The sequence below is a fragment of the Triturus cristatus genome, chromosome 1_1 (assembly GCF_964204655.1).
Source record: "Triturus cristatus chromosome 1_1, aTriCri1.1, whole genome shotgun sequence".
Classification (NCBI taxonomy): domain Eukaryota; kingdom Metazoa; phylum Chordata; class Amphibia; order Caudata; family Salamandridae; genus Triturus; species Triturus cristatus.
The window spans coordinates 1,304,677,471-1,304,696,524 of NC_140579.1; the positions used below are offsets into that span (position 1 = coordinate 1,304,677,471).

General features: G+C 43.1%; 1 protein-coding gene across 7 annotated transcripts in view; it reads right to left on the reverse strand.

Annotated features, from left to right (window-relative positions):
• The window catches only part of MAGI3 (membrane associated guanylate kinase, WW and PDZ domain containing 3), a 2,362,625-nt gene that overhangs the window by 92,828 nt on the left and 2,250,743 nt on the right, over positions 1-19,054 (reverse strand). For all 7 annotated transcript variants that reach the window (XM_085653126.1, XM_085653134.1, XM_085653154.1 and 4 more), the window contains one exon: positions 16,976-17,119. In XM_085653126.1, the coding sequence (XP_085509252.1) occupies positions 16,976-17,119 (144 nt within the window). The remainder of the gene's footprint in view (positions 1-16,975; positions 17,120-19,054) is intronic.

Genomic DNA, 19,054 nt, shown 5'->3' on the forward strand with positions numbered 1-19,054 from the left:
TAAAGTCTTGTAGTCTGCCCCCGACCGGAGTGGGATGGTCTGGGGGGAGCGGAGGGGAGTCATTGTGCGGGTGGGGTGGCAGAACGGGTGTTGTTGGTTTTGCCCCTGCCCTTATTGTTGTTGCCTCTGTAACCACCCCTTTGATTGCCCTTTGAAAAGGTATTTTGAGGAGGGGACTTGTAGGAGGTAGAGGCGTTATCGGTGGAGGAGCCTCTGCCTGTGCCACGAAAGGACGAGCGTCGAAAGGAACGTTTAGAGGCTTGTGTTTGGAGTGCCCCCATAGACTTTGCTGTGTCTGTGTCCTTTTTCATCTTTTCCAGCGCTTCGTCTACCTTTGGCCCAAAGAGAGTTTGTTGGTCAAAGGGGTGATTGAGTATGGACGCCTGGACTTCAGGCTTGAACCCTGAGATCCTGAGCCAGGCATGGCGACGAAGCAGGACACTTGTATTTATGGCTCTAGAAGCAGTGTCGGCTGCATCGAGGGCACACTTAATGGAGGTGTTTGTAATTAGTTTACCCTCCTGTATCAGGTCATGAGCCTTGCGCTTGTGTTTTTCTGGAAGGTGCTGCATAAGAGCCTCTAGTTCGTCATAGTGTGCTCTGTCATAACGCGCAAGCAGTGCTTGTGTGTTTGCAATGCGCCATATGTTTGCAGCTTGGGAGGCGGTGCGTTTACCAGACGCGTCCAGAAGTTTAGATTCCTTGTCTGGCGGTGGGGCTTCTCCTGAGGATTGGGAGTTAGCCCGCTTTCTAGCTGTGGAGACAACTAGGGAATCTAGGGGAGCAGGGCCCTTAATGTATGCAGGGTCTGTGGGTGCCGCTTTGTACTTCTTCTCTATTCTAGGGTTCAGTACTCTGGCCCTGACAGGGTCTTTGAACACCTCTGTAGCGTGCTTGGTGACACCCTTAAGCATGGGTAAAATAGAAGTGGATTTGTCTTGTATGTCAAATGTGTCCAGTAGGAAGTCTTCTTCCACTGGTTCACTGTGCATGTCCACCCCATGGTAGTGTGCTGCTCTCTGCACTAAATGATGAAACCCTAAGGAGTCCTCTGGAGGAGACGGCCTGGATGGGTATAGGTCGTCCTGAGGTATATCTGGTATATCAGGGTTATTGTAATCCTCCCATGGGTCTGGGGTCCCTGGTGGAGTGGGATCCATTGGGACGTCCGCCGGGTAATTGTCCGGGTCCCCATCATCCGGATCTGGGGATGGGGCCGGATCGTAGTGAGGTGGAGGTGGCGGAGACCTGGGAGGGGGAGGGGGTGGAGGTGGTGGAGGAGGTAGGGGAGGCGGTAGTGGGGAGGGCACTCTGAGGGGAGAAGTAGCAGAGTCCTTCCTTTTGGGTGGTGGAGAAGGAGCCGGAGTATCAAGGCGTCTTTTCTTGATAATTAAAGTCAATAGTCCAGTCTTTGGATCTTTGGACAGAGTCTTTTGTAGAGGGTCTGGTGTAAACAGAGCCAGTGGCGTCGAATCGTCCGTCGGCACCGGTGATTTCGGAGCCGAGGACTTCGATGGTTTGTGTGCGCCATGCTTTTTTGGGGCCTCCTGTTTTTTCGGCGTCGAAGGAGTTTGGTGTCGGAGCGTCGGTGCCGACAGATTTATGTTTGTGTTTGGTCAGCACCGAGAGTCCAGGCTTCGGCACCGGTGGCTTCGGAGTCGAGCTGGATATTGCTTTCTTCGGTGCCGGATGCTGTTTTTCGGCACCGGGCGTCGGCTGGCTCGATCCCGAGCTGCCGTGAGACTTTGGATGCTTCGACACCGAGCCCGAAGGTGGGGTGATCGAAGCTTTGGTCTTGGTTTTGCCCAGGCCGGCAGGCGAGGGAGTAACCTGAGTCTCTTTGGTTTTGGGCGCGGGGGTGGGAGGGGGCACAGTACTCACGGCCCGCTGCGCCGGTGTGATGTCCTCCACGTCGGAGTCGTCGGCTTCGGAAGCGCTGACGTCTTCTTCCTGCTCGGTGTGTGTTTGCCCCGAAGCTTCGGCGCCGTCTCCGAAGATGTCCGGTGGAGCTGCAGACGATGAGTGCGCCATGGTGCGTCGAGCTTTTCGATCCCGGATGTTTTTCTTCGATCGAAAAGACTTACAGGCGGGGCAGTCTCTGGCCTCGTGTTCTGGAGAGAGGCAAAGATTACACACCTGATGGAGGTCGGTGTGGGGAAATTTAGACCCACATTTTGGGCACTTTTTGAACGGAGTCCTTTCCATCGGCCGGGACCGGAGTCGAGGAGGGCCCGAAGGCCGGTGCCGATGTACGGGATGGAGAAAAGTGCCGCTTCGAGAGATGAAGAAACTCGAAGATACGAGGATTTTCCGTCGAGGCTGGAACCGTAGAAGTTCGAAGCCGGAGCACGAAGTATCACATCCGAGCCCGATGGCGGAAAAAAACAATCTGAGGATGGAGCCGAAGCCCATGCGCAGTACGGACCGAAGGAGGAGTCACCAAACTCGTGACTTCCAAAGACTGTCCAAGAAGAAAAACAAACTGCAAACATCCGGGCCCAACACCAGATGGCGATCTATGCTAAGTGTACAATCTGCAGCTCATATGCCTCGAACATAAGGTTTCTGGGAAAGGAGGTTTCAAAGCCCTGTGAAGAGGCTGGAATAGGCTTGCTCCACTTGTTATCGACTGCATTTGGAATGAGTTGATGCCATGCTTTGAATTGACTCTTCGCCAAGTAAATATGGAACAGGAGAAGATTGAAATGTAATAATTTTCACAGCATAAGCGCAATAACAGTACTTTAATAGCAGAGGGAGAACGAGATAGTCATGTTTACATATGCAACAGCGTTGTGTATTCCTCAGAAGCACCACAATGCAAAGGAATTAAAATACTCCAAATGTTGGTATTGGTTACAAGACAGAATAACATTAGAACTGAAACGGAGCAAGGTTAAGAACATCCATATACTATGATCTAAAAAAAGAACTCACTGCACGTTTTGTTCTACAATCAAGCAAAACAGAATAGTGTGCTATATTTACAAACAAACATGACCTAGTATACCATAATTGGAAGGAGATCATGCCTGTATCGTATATGTATGATATCCGTCCATGCCCACTTGCCCAAAGGCTTTGACTGTACCTTAGTAGCTGTGCCCCAATCCTCCTGCAATTCAGAAAACAGCTAAAACCCACCTCTTCAGTGAACACAGCATCTCCACATGATAGGATTCACCACCAACGTGCATCCCACTTTACTGTAAAGGATTTTGAATCGTAACTCTGGGCTTCGAAGGCCTTTCAAAAGAGTTTGTAGTGCAAAGACCCTTACAGGCCTCTTGCCGGTGCATGAATCCTCTCTCTGATTTACGAGGACCTCATTCTATTTAGAGTCAGACGCAAAATATGCCCCACCATGAATATACCACAAGAGCAGGAGATATATATATTATCTACTGGCGGTCGCCAGTAGATAGTTATAGTTAGGACCTATTTTCCATAGGAAATCCGTAACATTCTATTGGGAATTTCTTTGGCGCCTATTGACGAATCTTCGCGAAATTCTCCAAACTTTTGGCCAGATCCGCTCCGCTCCTACCCTGAAAGTTTCGTGGTGATTCGTCAAGCGGGGGCCGAGAAAAAAGGGGGGTCCCAAAACGCGTTTTCCCCATGCAATTTCCCATAGGATCTGTTGTCGCAGCTAGTGTAAGGATCTTACCCGGTCGAAGTTCTGCAGGGACGTCAAGGAATACCAACTTCAGATGTAGAAAAGGTCCCAACCTTCCACCTCAACCTACTGCCTCTATCAATCCCTAGAGCGCAGAGGAGGTGGCGGAAAGAGGGGAAACAAAACAAGGATAGAGGGGAAAACACAGGAGCTGCGGTCCTCTTCCTTCCTTTATCTGTGGAACTGTGTCTGTGTTCGTGAAACAAGGGTCTGCAAAAGGTAAAGAGAACAATATAAGAGGCCCTAATGCACCTACAATAACCCTGGGAAAAGCCCCCCCCTAGTGTAGCTCTCCTATTTGGTTACCTTATCGCTAGTAGCCTGTTAATATTTATAGAGTTGCACAGGAGAACTGAAGAGGTCAGGAAAGGCAAAAGCTAGTCGTAATTCCCCTTCATTACTGTAGTGGATGTAGGTCGCCCCTATGACAGAAAAAGGAAACCATAGAGTAATCCACCCACGGAACCTCTGAAGAACCCCAATTCCCCCTTAATCACTTATCTTACACGGGGAATCCGGAGGTCATCACAGATCGAGGAATCTTACAAGGCTCCTGTAGAGATGTCTTAAGCTTGATTCCGGGAGAGGCAGCAGGGGAGGAACTCAGGAAGAAGGACAGGGATCAGGCGGCGTGAGCTAGACAGGTGCCTATCTCAGGGGTAACTGGTAGGTCCACGGCTGTTGTCTGGGGAGGAAGGAGACAGGGCAGAGACACCCGGCCGGCGGGACAAAATCCGGCAAGGTGGGCGGAGCGCTCTGACCCTTGAGCACCAAGATCCCGAAACCGGAAGAGACACGTCCAGTTAAACCATGCCGAGAGACTCCGCACAAAGGGGACTGAAGTACCATAAAAAATAGGAAAACAGAGCTCTGTTATATGAGAGAAGGCTCTCAAACGTATGCCCGAAAAAAGGGGCGCACTAACGACCACACACGAAGAGGTCGAGGTAGCGAGGAAGTCCAAGTCCTACGAGACGAAAGCCGAAGCGCCCACTCACAGGGCAACCAGGAAACAGGAAGTTCCGGGAACAGCCTGCGGGGCAACACTAGAACGCGAAGCCCCGAGGCTTCCGGACGTCAGGCTTTTCTACTGGTTTGATGCTATCGCGCATGCGCGATAGCTAGACGCTATGGGGAATCCGCTCTCAGCCTGGTACCGCTGGTCCCGGCAATCATGACAGCTACAGCCCGAACCGCAGAACGGAATGACACCAAATTTGGCAAAGAGGTAGTCCTCAGTTCGGACTCGTGCCTTTTGCATATTTGGTGTGAATCTGTTCAGTAGTTCCTGAGAAAATTAGGGTAAAAAAGTTAGTGAACCGAACCGAGCGCGCACCCTCCCGATCGCGCGCTGAATGCTAATTGGTTGTCGAGTGTCTCTCTACATTCGAAACCAGGAACTGTTGGCGGCCATTTTCTGCCTCGGTAGAAGCGAGGCTGAAGAAGCAAGGGGAATAAGTGCGTAAAACATATAAAGGGGGCAGAGTGGGAATACTCTGACCCTATAGAGGTGCTTAGGGGGTCCCAGAAGGACCCCCTGGGGCCCCCCTTTTTTTTTAAAAAAAAACGGTGAAATGCGTGCACGGTGCGCGCATCCTATCGCATTGGATGCACGGATTCTCTCGCGGTGGGTGCGCGGATCCACGGCAACGTTTTTTGAAAAACGACAAGAAATCATTGGTTGTATAACAACTTTCTACACTGAAAGGTAGGGTGTATATTTTTGTTTTTTAAAGGTATGATTGTTATTGGTTAACAAAAACAGATTGTAAGGAACATTATATATGATAAGCTGATATGCTGAAAAGTCAAGCACATTTCCTGTCTTGTGTAGGAACATTGTGTGCTGAACTTGTGACCTGTGAGCTCAGTGCAGTGTTCCATGACCTGTTTCTATGGTAACAGGCAGAAGGCAGATTGGGGGAAGGGTTGAAATGTATTTCAGTTGGAAAGGGTTGAAATGTTTAACCAATAGAAATGTGTGTTTGCTTTTGAGTTTATGTGCGAAGGATTGTGATTTGATGTTTACATGTATATGTGTGGAAAACGAAAGGGAAACTTTTCCATTCTTTTGCTGAGAGGTGCACAGTGCAGAGATTATGTAAAAGAAAATCTGGTGAGTGATTGATATACTCCTTAATCTACAAAAGAACTTGAAAGATGAGTTATTTAATTGTGAGGGGATGTATGTGGACTATTTTGATTTTAATCAGACTAATGTATTTTTCCTGCTAAAGTTTAGGGAGTACTTTTTTTCTCTACAATGTGTGTGCATGTAGAAACCATTCTGTGATTGGCATTTGTGTTTTTCATGTGTTTGTAGAGAGATAACTGTGTAGTTTTTATATTTTGGTAGAATTAGAAACCAGTCATCGTTTATGAATTTGTGAAATGAGTTATGTTATGTTTCTATACTAAAATGTAGTACTACTTCTAGATGAAGAAATGTGTTTTCATATAGTGCAAGGGATAGCGTTGTTTGTCTAGAATCACACAGTGAGTCTTTGTGCATTTGGGAACCACTGTGAGAGAAGCGTTCGGTAACATTGTGTATTTGCTGAGAGAAAACTGTTTTAAAACCTGTCATGTTGTCAAGTTTTAGTAGCATTAGAAGCCAGTCTTTGCTTATGTGTTGATTAAATGAGTCAGGCATTGACACTAAAGAGCAGTCGTGAAATATGTAGATTGTGTGCAGTTCCCTTATCACTTCCAGTGTTGTGAATGAGTTTTGGTAAACTCCTAGGGATACTGGTGCTTGTCTAGAATCACACTGAGTATTTGTGCATTTGGGAACCACTGTGAAAGAAGCGTTTGGTAACATTGTGTATTTGCTGACAGAAAATTGTTTTAAAACTTGTCATGTTGTCAAGTTTTAGTAGCATTAGAAGCCAGTCATTGCTTATGCGTTGATTATGTATTGATTAAATGAGTCAGGCATTGACACTAAAGTGCAGTCGTGAAATATGTAGATTGTGTGCCATTCCCTTATCACTTCCACTGTAGTGAATGAGTTTTGGTATGCTGCTAGGGATAGTGTTGTTTGTCTAGACTCACACTGAGTCTGTGTGTATTTGGGAACCACTATGAGAGAAGTGTTTGGTAACATCGTGTATTTGCTGACAGATAAGTGTTGTAAAACAGGTCATGTTGTCAAGTTTTAGTAGCATTAGAAGACAGTTATGGCTTATGCTTTCATTATATGAGTCAGGCATTGACAGTAAATTGCAGTTGTGAAATATGTAGATTGTGTGCAGTTCCCTTACCACTTGCACTGTAGTGAATGAGTTTTGATAAGCTCATAGGGATAGTGGTGCTTGTCTAGAATCATACTGTGAGTTAGTGTGTATTTGGGATCACTGTGAGAGAATCATTTGGTAACATGTATTTGCTGACAGATAACGGTTTTAAAATCTGTCATGTTGAGAAGTTTTAGTAGCATTAGAATCCAGTCTTTGCTTATATGTTGATTAACTGAGTCATGCTTTGACACTGATGTGCTGTACTTAAATATGTAGATTGTGTGCAGTACCATTAATTCTTCGACTAGTGAATGAGTTTTGGTAAACTCCTAGGATAGTGTTGCTTGTCTAAAATCACACTGTGAGTCTGTGTGTATTTGGGTAAGGATTGTGAAAAAAGCATTTGGTAATATTGTGTATTTGCTGACAGATAAGTGTTTTAAAACCAGTCAGGTTGTCAAGTTTTAGTAGCATTAGAAGCCAGTCTTTGCTTATGTGTTGATTAAATGAGTCAGGCATTGACACAAAAGTGCAGTCATGAAATATGAAGATTGTGTGCAGTTCGCTTACCATTTCCACAGTAGTGAATGATTTTTGTTAAACTCCTAGGTATAGTGGTTGTTGTCTAGAATTACACTGAGTCTGTGTGCATTTGAGAACCACTGTGAGAGATGCATTTGGTAACATCGTGTATTTGCTGACAGATAACTAATTTAAAACCTCTCATGTTGTCAAGTTTTAGTAGCATTAGAAGCTAGCCTTTGCTTATGCATTGATAAAATGAGTCAGGATTTGACACTAAGGTGCAGTACCATGTACTATTCTGTTCACTGTGGCAGAACTGAAAATGTAAAAGTTTTACCTAAGCACTGTCCTAGAAGTAGGCTGATTATTTAGTCAGTTTCTAAGTACCAAATAGATTGCTTCAAATAAAAGTGTTCTGACATACTATACACTTGTCTTTTACACCTTCAATTCCCTAGTCAGTATCCATACACTTCCAGGAAACATCCTGTCACTTCCTTTGCAGTCCTCTAGAGAACCATTCAACAGCATGTACTAATCCATTGACTGTGCCAAAACTCAAACACTTATAAATTCACCAAGACACTCTCTTTCCAGTACTCTAATGGTTCAGTCACTGCCTAAGTATTCATGCACTGAGCCAGTTCTTAGCACATGGACTACGTCAAACCCATATCCACTATGCATGCAGTCCTCTAACCACCTACACACTTGTCTTTCACACCTTCAATTCCCCAGTCAGTATCCGTTCACTTGCAGCAAACACCCTGTCACTGCCGTTGCACTCCTCTAGTGACCCATTCAGCATCATGTACTAATCCATTCACAGTGCCAAATCCTAATAAATTCACCCAGGCACTCTCCTTGCAGTACTCTAATCATTCAGTCAGTACCCAAGTACTCATCCAGTGACCCAGGCCTTAGTATATGGGCTGCTTCAAACCCTTATCCTCTATGTATGCAGTCCTCTAACCACCTACACAATTGTCTTTCACACCTTCAATTCCCTAGTCAGTATCCATACACTTCCAGGAAATACCTTGTGACTCTCTTGCAGTCCTCTAGTGACCCATTCAGCACCATGTAATCCATTCACTGTGCTAAAACCCAAACACTTATAAATTCACCAAGATACTATCTTTGCAGTACTCTAATCATTCAGTCAGTGCCTAAGTATTCATACACTGAGCCAGGCCTTAGCACATGGACTGCTTCAAACCCCTATGCACTATGCATGCAGTCTTCTAACCACCTAGACACTTTTCTTTCACACTTTCAATTTCCTAGTCAGTATCCATACAGTCCAGCACTTGTCACTGCCTTTGCACTCCTCTAGTGACCCATTCAGTTCCAAGTACTAATCTATTCTCTGTGCGAAAAGCCTAGCACTTATAAGTTCACCTAGGCACTCTCCTTGCTGTACGATAATCATTCAGTCAGTACCCAAGTAGTCATGCAGTAAGCCAGGCCTTAGCACATGGACTGCTTTAAATGCCTATGCAGTATGGATGCAGTCCTCTAATCACCTACACAGTTGTGTTTCACACCTTCTATTCCCTAGTTAGTATTCATACTCTTCTAGCAAACACCCTGTGAGTCACCAAGTGTGTCTCCTTATACTACTGTAATCATTTAGTCAGTTAGCATGCAGTGTTTTAGTGAGGTAGGCTTTAGGGCATGAACTGCTTCAAAGTAGTATGCACTATGCATGTAGTGTTTTAATGATCGTCCCACTTGTGGTGCAGGGCTATAGTTTCATAGTCAGTTTTTATATAAAATGTGTTTATACAGTAATGGAATAGTATAAATTTGAAAGTTATTAATATACATTTATTTGTGATTCTTTTTTACAGATACAGAACAGGAGTGTTTCTAATCTGGTTGCACTCTTCTCGTGCAAGATTGTTTGGATGAAGGGTCCTTAGGTGTTTCATCATACTTGCTGTGCCGCACGAGTATTTTTTGTTAGGATCTCCTCGTAACAGAACTCTTTGGCAAATCTTGCGAGTGACGAAGGTAGCATTGGTCTTTGTTTGCTTCTTGGAAAAAGTAAAACATTTCCTCACCACTGAAGAAAAACGTTGTTTGTGTGGTGCCTTCTGCAAAACATTTTCTTCAGATTCGGTAAATATTTTAAAGCGGCAACATTTACAGTTTTTGTAAGTTAAACTTATAAAATTTTGTTAGCTGTATGCATTTTATATATCTGTGATTTGTTTCTTGTGGTATTTTGTTGAGAATACCATGTTGGTTTTTTTTTTAACAATCTTTCTTATTTTCCAGGTCCGTTGTCGACATCCATTGTCCCCACAGTAGTGTTCCGCCTTGTTGTTTTTTTTATTATAGTTGTTACAATTTGTTTATTGTTCATATATATGTTAATAAAAAAATAAAGTTTGAAAATAGTTTTTCGTTTATATATTTATTATAAAAAATAAAGTTTGAAAAAAAAATTAATAACGTTTTTGGTTGTTCTCTTAACTGCTGTGTGACTCTTTCTTGTTCTTATTACTGTTATTTGATGGAGTCCACCATGGTGTTAAATTTTGAGGGACTTATTGCTGGAATACTGGTGATATCTGCAGTTTGCACTAACTTCTGAATAGTGTGTTAGATTTATCTCAACTTTACTTCCGTTAAAGTGCTGATAATGAAATGGAGAGTAGCCGTTCCCGTGCAAAAAGACACGAGGTGCACCTTTCAGATTTATTCTAAATACTAAAATCCTGTATTGAATTGCACTGAGGTATTGGCTGCAGTTACAGTGTACACACAAAATCTATTAAGAAATCTCATTGTATTTATATTGATTGGGAATAGTGCGTCAGGTGCTGGATCTTGACGAGATACACTGCTCAGTTCGTATATTGTTCTGCACACGAAAAAAATCCCATCACAACTTTCACACCAATTGCAATGCGAAACAAATTCCGGCGATAAGACAAGTTCGCACCAGGGATTTTACACCTGCTTTCTGCTGGTGTTAAGCAGGACAACTACCTGCACCATGAAAGGGAACACAGTCAAGAGCCACACCAGAACACCCACAGGTACCATAGAGTCAATGAGCATGATACAGGGATACCCATGAGGGACAGAAGACTCATCTCAACAACTCCGGGACCGCCAATGCCCCCCAAACCCACATCTTAGTAAGTGTGTCCCTGTGTTCATTGTCTTAGCATGATAGGCACGAGCCCTGCAACATCACAGTATGCTGTCACCTCAGCGTTGGCAGTGAGCCTGGATGTGTAGCTGCGCACACATCCTCCTGCATGCACAACTGGCGTGTGCTGGTCTGGGGTCCACAGGTCAGTGCAGGGGTGTGCCTATCCGGCAAGGGGAACGGGGTGTCTCGGACATGTCCGTGTACAGGAAATGCGGTAAGTGTGTCTCTGTGTTCTGGTGTGGTGTGACCTGCTACAAGAGCCGCAGCAGTTGATGTTGTAAACTGGCATGCACCACCTCCAAACGGCACTGTGATGTTGTAGTTGGAATGTAGCAGGACATGCGCAAATGGGCATTACAATGGTGTACTGTACGAGTGCACGAGATACAACAGCGCACCGTACAAAAGTGTGGGGGCTCGTGGGAGGGAGGTGCAGCCGTTTGGCAACATAACACACAGTGAACTCGACCATGTGCCACATGCTGGGCATCTCATCCATGATGACCACGGTCGTAGACATCCCACAACACCAACGACTGGCCTTTGTACACATCCTGTATGAATGCAGCGTGGTTTTCACTTCTATGCTCGTTCAGTGGTGTGATGTTGGCGGCTTGTGTGACTTGTGCTGCTTGTTGGTGTGTTTCATTTTGGCCATTGTTAGTCTATATGTGTGTTGTACTTAATTGTGCATGTGTGCCATTCTGCCCATCTCCCCCCCTCCCCCCACTCCCTGCTTCTTCCTCTTCCTACTGCTGTTGTGTCTATAATTTTGTTGCTGCACACATAAATACATGTAAAGAATAAATTAGAATAGTTCCTTGATTCTTTTAGGCTTCAAAACTTTTCTATTGGTTTCTTTTTAATTTTCAATATGAACCGTTTTTTTAATATTGAACAACACATATAAGTCAGAAGTGCAAGGTATTCCATCAACACACTTTCTAGAACATTCTACAACACGTGCAGGTTAAAAGTTCATCAATTTTTTAAAACTTAACGATATTTTTTTGTAACATTTTCTTGAATATTTAACGACACGTGCAGGTTAAAAGTTGACGATTGTTTTAAGTTTGAACAGTGCCTTTCAAATGCAAGTAGCAGGTGTGGTTGATCTGAGCAAATTTTATCCTTTGATATGTACTCCACGTTGAAACTGCTTTTTCTTAACCAATCACAAAGATGCTTTTCCACAAAACTAATGTGCACCCTACTTTTAAAATAGAATGCTTTTCATGATATCTTCAGAGATAAGTTACAGATAGGAATTAGCATTTAAAAAACCTTTGAAATTCACTGAAAAAACCATGGGTTTCAGGGGCGTTGTAGTTAGGAATTGGTATTTAAAAAACCTTAGAAATTCACTGAAAAAAACAAAGGTTTCAGGGACGTTATAGTTAGCTGGACATTTCCCTCGTACAAAACCCTAGAAATTCCCCTGTTATAGTTAGTTCAGCTAACTATAACTCGCGCCCCCGCAATGCACTGCTGATGACGTCACATATTACCTCACTCATGACATGGTCAGTGACATCACTGATGACATCACTGATGACATCTCAAATGACATCACTCATGACATCACTCATGACATCACTCATGACATCTCAAATGACATCACTCATGACATCACTCATGACATCACTCATGACATCACTCATGACATCACTCATGACATCACTCATGACATCACTCATGACATCACTCATGACATCACTCATGACATCACTCATGACATCATCCATGTGATAAATTAGTGCATCTTCTCACACCCTAATATAACCTTTGATACACCGACTCAAAATTTCAGACGGCCATTTTGAAAATCATAGATACTCCAATACCAATAACTACATACCCACTCATTCATTAACTCTTAGGTCTACATACACCTCCACTCACTCACCTGTACAGTCACTCATACTTACAGTCACTCTGTACAAGACTACCATATGCATTTATACACCTAGATAGACACTCACACACCGCCAATCATCCATTGAGGTACTGACACACCTAGTCAGTCGTGCAAGTAATTAAACACAGTCCAATTTACTCACCTATGCAGTTAAACACACTCAAGTTCACTTACTCATAAAAATAGTACCACATTCTTACGCTCTAATAGAATCATTGATACAAGCACACACTCATCCATACAGCCACTCTCACAATCGCACACTCTCACATATACCCACTTATATACTCTTACACACATATATACTGCCTTTCACATATGTAGTTAGTCACACATGTACCACTGAGATATACATTCAATCCCTAACACACCCATACATACACTCACCCAACCATACAGTCCATCACAGATGCACTCTTAAAACCATGCACCCATAGAATCACCCACTCACACATCTATGCATAGAGTCACACACACCCTACCCACACAAACACTCAGGCAACCATACAGATACTCAGACAACCAATCAATAACCCATATAGACACTCATATAGCTATTCACAAAACCATGCAGCCACTTATACACCTACACACAGACACAGACATTCACACAGTTTAGTCACTAGTCTGCAGTAAGATACATTTAATGACTCACTTAAAGAGTCAGTTACGCACCTACAAAATCATCCATTCACACAATTGTACACCCACTCATTCTTCAACAGACCTTTCCCTATATATATTAAACATATTAAGACTGTACAGAAACACATACCTACTGGATGATGTCATCAGTGATGTCACTGACCATGTCATGAGTGATGTAATATGTGACGTCATCAGCAGTGCATTGCGGGGGCACGAGTTATAGTTAGCTGAACTAACTATAACCGGGGAATTTCTAGGGTTTTGTACGAGGGAAATGTCCAGCTAACTATAACGCCCCTGAAACATTTGGTTTTTTCAGTGTGTGTGTGTGTGTGTATATATATATATATATATATATATATATATATATATATATATATATATATACACACACACACACACACACACACACCCTTGTTCAATGCTCTACTGCTCCCTGGCTAGGGTCACGCTCTACAAATATGTATACATAAATAACGGATGCATTCTCATTTTTAGTGCTCTTGAGCAAGAACTGCAAAAAAGCTGAGGGACTCACTCTCACCAACCATGAAATCACCACACTCGCCCATATTCAAATCTCAAATTCGGTTTAAATCCCTTAGTTTGACCAACATATTTATCCAAAGAACAAAGAAACAAAATACAAAAAGTAACATCCCATGATGTTCCTTGCATTTATCCAACAAAAAAGTACATGTTCTCCTAGAACATGAAGCAGCTCAAACTGAGCAGTCCAAGCTTCCCCGCTTTGGATACTCCTAGCGCTTTCTCAACTGCAATCTACTCTATTCAAAGGGCTTAGGTCCAGAAATCTTTATTATAGCTTTATAGTCTGCATTGTGCTACACCAGCGATTATAGGCTCACTCCAATGTTCCTGGTACAAGCTGAAGGCGATGGCCGTTAACAAAGAGAGAGACTTTAATTGACTTATAGACCGCTCCGGTGGGCAACAAGACTATTAGAACATTAACCTCCTAAAAATAGATCCTCCTAACAGACATGGAGTGTTTAAAAGCTCCCACAAGTTTTGGATGCTTTTTGATATCTCTGCTTTCGCTGCTGTGCTGTTCACTGTTTAGTTAGTGCCATGCGTGTCCAGCACCAACAGTCTAGTAGGAACAGCAGGAGCTGTGCAAGGAGAGAAGGTGAAGTGTCCATATTCCTTCCATGTCCCTTGGCTCTGCCATATTGTTTTACCTCATTTGTTGAGGCAGAGAGGCTTACCCCTCCCTCCTACTGAGGCTCTCTAATAACATGAGCCACGGAATGAGAATGGAGGGACGCCTTGCGGGTTTGCCTCAGTCATAACCTGTCTCTAACTCTCTTCTGCACAGTTCTTGAGGAGAAACAGAGGAGAAAGTCAGAGATTATGGTTTACAGCACTGGAATTTTAATAGCACTGTCCTATTCTAGCGTTTATAGCCTGTTGCCACTCCATTGCCGTCAGTGGGGCTGTCAACATTTTCATGTTCCAGTAATATATATATTACTGTGTACTTTTGAAAATCACTGCCTTTCTAAGCAAGGAGATTATAATAGAAACAATACCTCATGAGGTACGGGAAGCTAAAATCCTACTAGTAAAGGGATGATCCGAATCCACTACTCTTAAATCGGGACTCTCTTTCTGGTGGATTTCAACTGTAGGCAAGCCAGAAGAGTTTAATTTTAAGGCTTTTACTGAAGCACATATAATAAGATTCTGCCTTTGGTCTTTTGTTTAGATCATCCCACAGGTCTGAGCCCCTGGACTGCCGAGTCCTGGCTCCATCTTTCATCTGTTTAAACACTATTGGTAATGATGCATGTAACTGACGTGCATAAGTTCTTATTAGGCCCATGGTGGGGTGCTAGTTTCTGCAGGTGGCCTAGTCACATGTCTCATTATGCTTCAGGTGTGGCACAGAGAAATATGATCATCATTGCAACCACTTGAAACCCCAGCATTGTTTTCAAAGCAGGATTTACAGGGTCAGACTTTTGTGCGTTAAGGAACATTCTGGCTGCCTGATGTCGATGCCTTTGCAATTGAATATTGGATAAACATCTTTTTAGACAAGATGCAAACTGTATAAAATAATGCCTAATAGCAAGCAATCTTTAAACAGACCTTGGTCGTCAACAGTTTGGCTTCGAGAGAGAAGTACTATGCAATATTCACTGCATTAACTTTGCCAATGTCATTTACAACGGAACCTGCTTTTTAACCTTAACTTAGAATTGGGACTTCCTGTCCTGAAGAAGGCTGTGTCCCACTGGGAAAACAGGGTTGAAATATCAGCAAATTTAAACATTTAGACCGTAGAAATTAACATTTTTCTATTTGTTTTAATTGTCGGGGCTATTTTTAAATAAGCTTCTATTCCGGGTTCTTTTAAAGTGATTGTTTGCACATATTAAGACACCAATCACTGCACAGCCTTCTTCACATCTGTTATTTTGTCACAGTCTTTTAAAATAATGTATGTGGAATCACAATGTGTCCTAGTCTCTGAAAATAAATTAGCTTGTTCACACCAGATGACAGGTCTTGTTTTCCAAATCAAAACCGCATTTAGGGATCTACTACTGTAATAAAACACTTGATATATTTGTAGCAAACATGTCAATTGTATTCAACAGCTCCACCGGGAACACTACCTCTTTATATTGGTGTACTACTCAGACATTAGGTAGACTTTACAAATAAAATGATTCAGAACCCACAACAGGGATCTGTGTGTGACCTTACGTCACAGGTTAGAAGCCCAGCGTGGTCACAATGTCCTAAAAGGTCATTGCAAGTAACAAATAAGTTTACAACTACCAATGTCCACACTACAATTTACAAGGCAAAGGGGTGTGATAGGGGCATCATCCTCTTTGCAGCTGCTTCTGCGGTTGCAAATGACAGCGTAACAACCTATGAAGCGGGGTTGTAGCTATTTGCAAATTCTGCTGAATGTATCGCAGTGCAAAAACTGGATTGGTTCGCAGTACTTTGTGACTTGATCTTTGATGTATCAGGCAGTATACTAGTTATACAAATATCTAGCATGAACAGCCTGAATTCTCGCAAAAACAAGTGAACATACCTTGTGAGCATGATCAGTGTAATCTTGAATTTTATAGTCTAATAGCGGATGCTGGGCACAAAAGGGCTCTTCTGATTTCCGCCCCAATAATATTCCATAAAATAGCACTTATCTTATATGTGAGACTTCTACACAGCTAAAGCATGTGACTTCACATCCCATTTCACTGACCTCAATGATGTGTGTGGTTAAATGTGAAATGCATTTTAGAGGTTTTAAGTTTGGAAACCCTACTCTCTAAATATATATCCAGGTGCCTCTGATAAAAACTTGAGGTTAATTTGAGTGCACCCCTCATACTGAACTTAGGATACACATCATACATGTATGAAGTGGTAATGTTGGGCTATTTACTTACATATACTTCTTGTCTCTTGACTCCCTAAGATAACAACTGCGACTATTCTAACTATTGCTTTATCACAATTCGATCTGTACTTTTCTACTTATTTGCTATTTAGAATTGTGATGTTAAAATAAATGCTTTTGGTGTATGGATGCCTGTAGAAGGCTATCAAAACATAACTAAAATCTGTCTTTGCTCTCATATGAAATTTGATTTTTCATACAATACAAAAGATGTAATTCTGTGTTGCTATCTGCTCGCCAAGTGGCCCAAAATCTATGCTTGCTCACTCATCCTAAGTTTAGTGTAAATTTCCAATCAGAGACTTGCATTTTAATAACAACAGGCGTGCAGAGCGCACAGCACTAAACTTACATGGATCCGTCCATCTTTGACAGCAGGACCATCTTCCGCGAGTCGAAGGATAAAGAGCCCCATGTTGTATTCCTTGCCTCCACGAAGGCTAAAGCCAAAGCCTCTAGGTCCTCTCTCTAGTTCAACTGGATAACACCCAACGATCTGAAGAGGACAAGACAAGAAGCAAAGCACTTATTAGGAGTTGTTCAGTGTGTCTTAAAAGCGCACAAATGAACAAAATGACTACATTGGGACCTTATACGTTTTTAGTCATGCTTTACATTATCGTGGGTGGAAGCTTTAACACATTTATTAGCCTTAGCCATATATCTGCTTCACTTCAGAAGCAGAGACGTGAAACCTGACTCCCAGGAGCAGTGCCTGCCCTCTGATGTGCATCCTCATACCAAACTGTCAAGGGATTGGAGAGAATACAATGACATTTGTAAGAGTGAATGCTACCAGGCACCATGCACTGAACCATCTATAGCAGTTCAGCTATAGCGTGTACTTTCTGCAAACACTGGCAACACAAAACAAAATCATTTAAAATATCAAAATGCCAGGGACATAGTGATGCAAAGGGCTGGTACACAGGGCCACTAATGATACGATTCTGCAGCAGCGCAGTTTCCTGCACAATTATGGGTTCGCCTCCTTTGCCACATAAACGCAGCATCTGCTGCAAATGTAGGTTCTAGCTGAAACAGGTCAAAAGTTGCAAAAAAAAAGGCAGCAGAACTGTTTCTGCGCATTGGAAGGCCCTTTTCAAAAGTTGACTGGTCTCTTTGTTGCTTATGGCTGCATTAACGTGTTAAACTGGTACTAATGATGTAAAACCTTTGTCCAGGCAGTATTAACATGTAAAAATGACAAGCTAATGAAGCAATACCATCACAAAATGCACCGCTTATGATGCATAATGTGCCTTGTTGTCCTCCATAATTTAGTCAACCCTGCAACATCATGTGTTCCTTTCCTGTTGCATAATTCAAGTGGTCTTGCATGTACCATATTGCACCAACATCACTACGGGATTAATGGGGAGCATTAATAGTCCCAACTGTAATGTAACTACGTGATATGCACTGCCATACTTAAGTAAATACATTCTCAAATAAAGAAACTAAGGGGCATACAACACAACAGATCCCCATCACAGATGAAGTCCAGGCCCAAGTTTTAACATTCACTATGCTACGTGCACTATGTACAGCAGCGCCACGTGTACTACTCGCAAAGAAAAGCACTCTCCTTCTGCACAACATACCCTCCATTGCCTATGCAGCACCCCTCTCGCCTCCAACAACGGAAATCCCCCTACACATGAATCTGATCCCACTTCTTGCACCCAGTGAGACTTCTCCTGCCTTACATCCAAGAAGCCCATAAAACACATAAAGACCACAGCCTGTTCCAGAATGCTTTAGCCTCTTACACATATACCAAGTCTCTTCCTTGCATCCAACTAACACACGTTCTCCTTTTATTTGCCTGGGCGCATATAATGCAAACTGGGTACGGGGACAGAGTGTACAAAATTGTATTGGCAATAACATATAGAGATTATACGTTTCTGAGTCTAGGAAGTGTTCTGCCCAGAAGTCGGTGAAATAAAGTCGTCAGAGATGGCCACTAAAGATGGTGTCTCAAATTGCAGAGCATTAACAACTGCTAAAGGACCATAGAATAAGGCCATTCTCATGAGGTTTTGTTTGGATCTAGAAGGGTAAATGTACTGTTCCGCAGAAGAACCATGGAAATGAAAAACCTGTGTGCATTTTATGCTGATGCAAGAGCAGAGAATTACAGCAGTTTTGTGATCAGTGAGGTGCAATAAACCTGTCGATCGGGAGACAGTAGAAGGTCCAAGAGAATCTCCATCTGACAACGACGATCTTTAACAATAGCATCCCTTGTGTGCCTTCTCTCATATTCCTGTACACTTTCCACCCTGTTTGCCGTCTCTCTTTGCCATCAACACTGAGCACTCTTGGAGGTCTTCCGCACTGTTAACAGGGAGAGAAGACTTCTGGGTTCCACAGCGTTCCCGCAACATTCGATCTGTAGGTTCGTAATGACCTGGGTCTGAAAAAA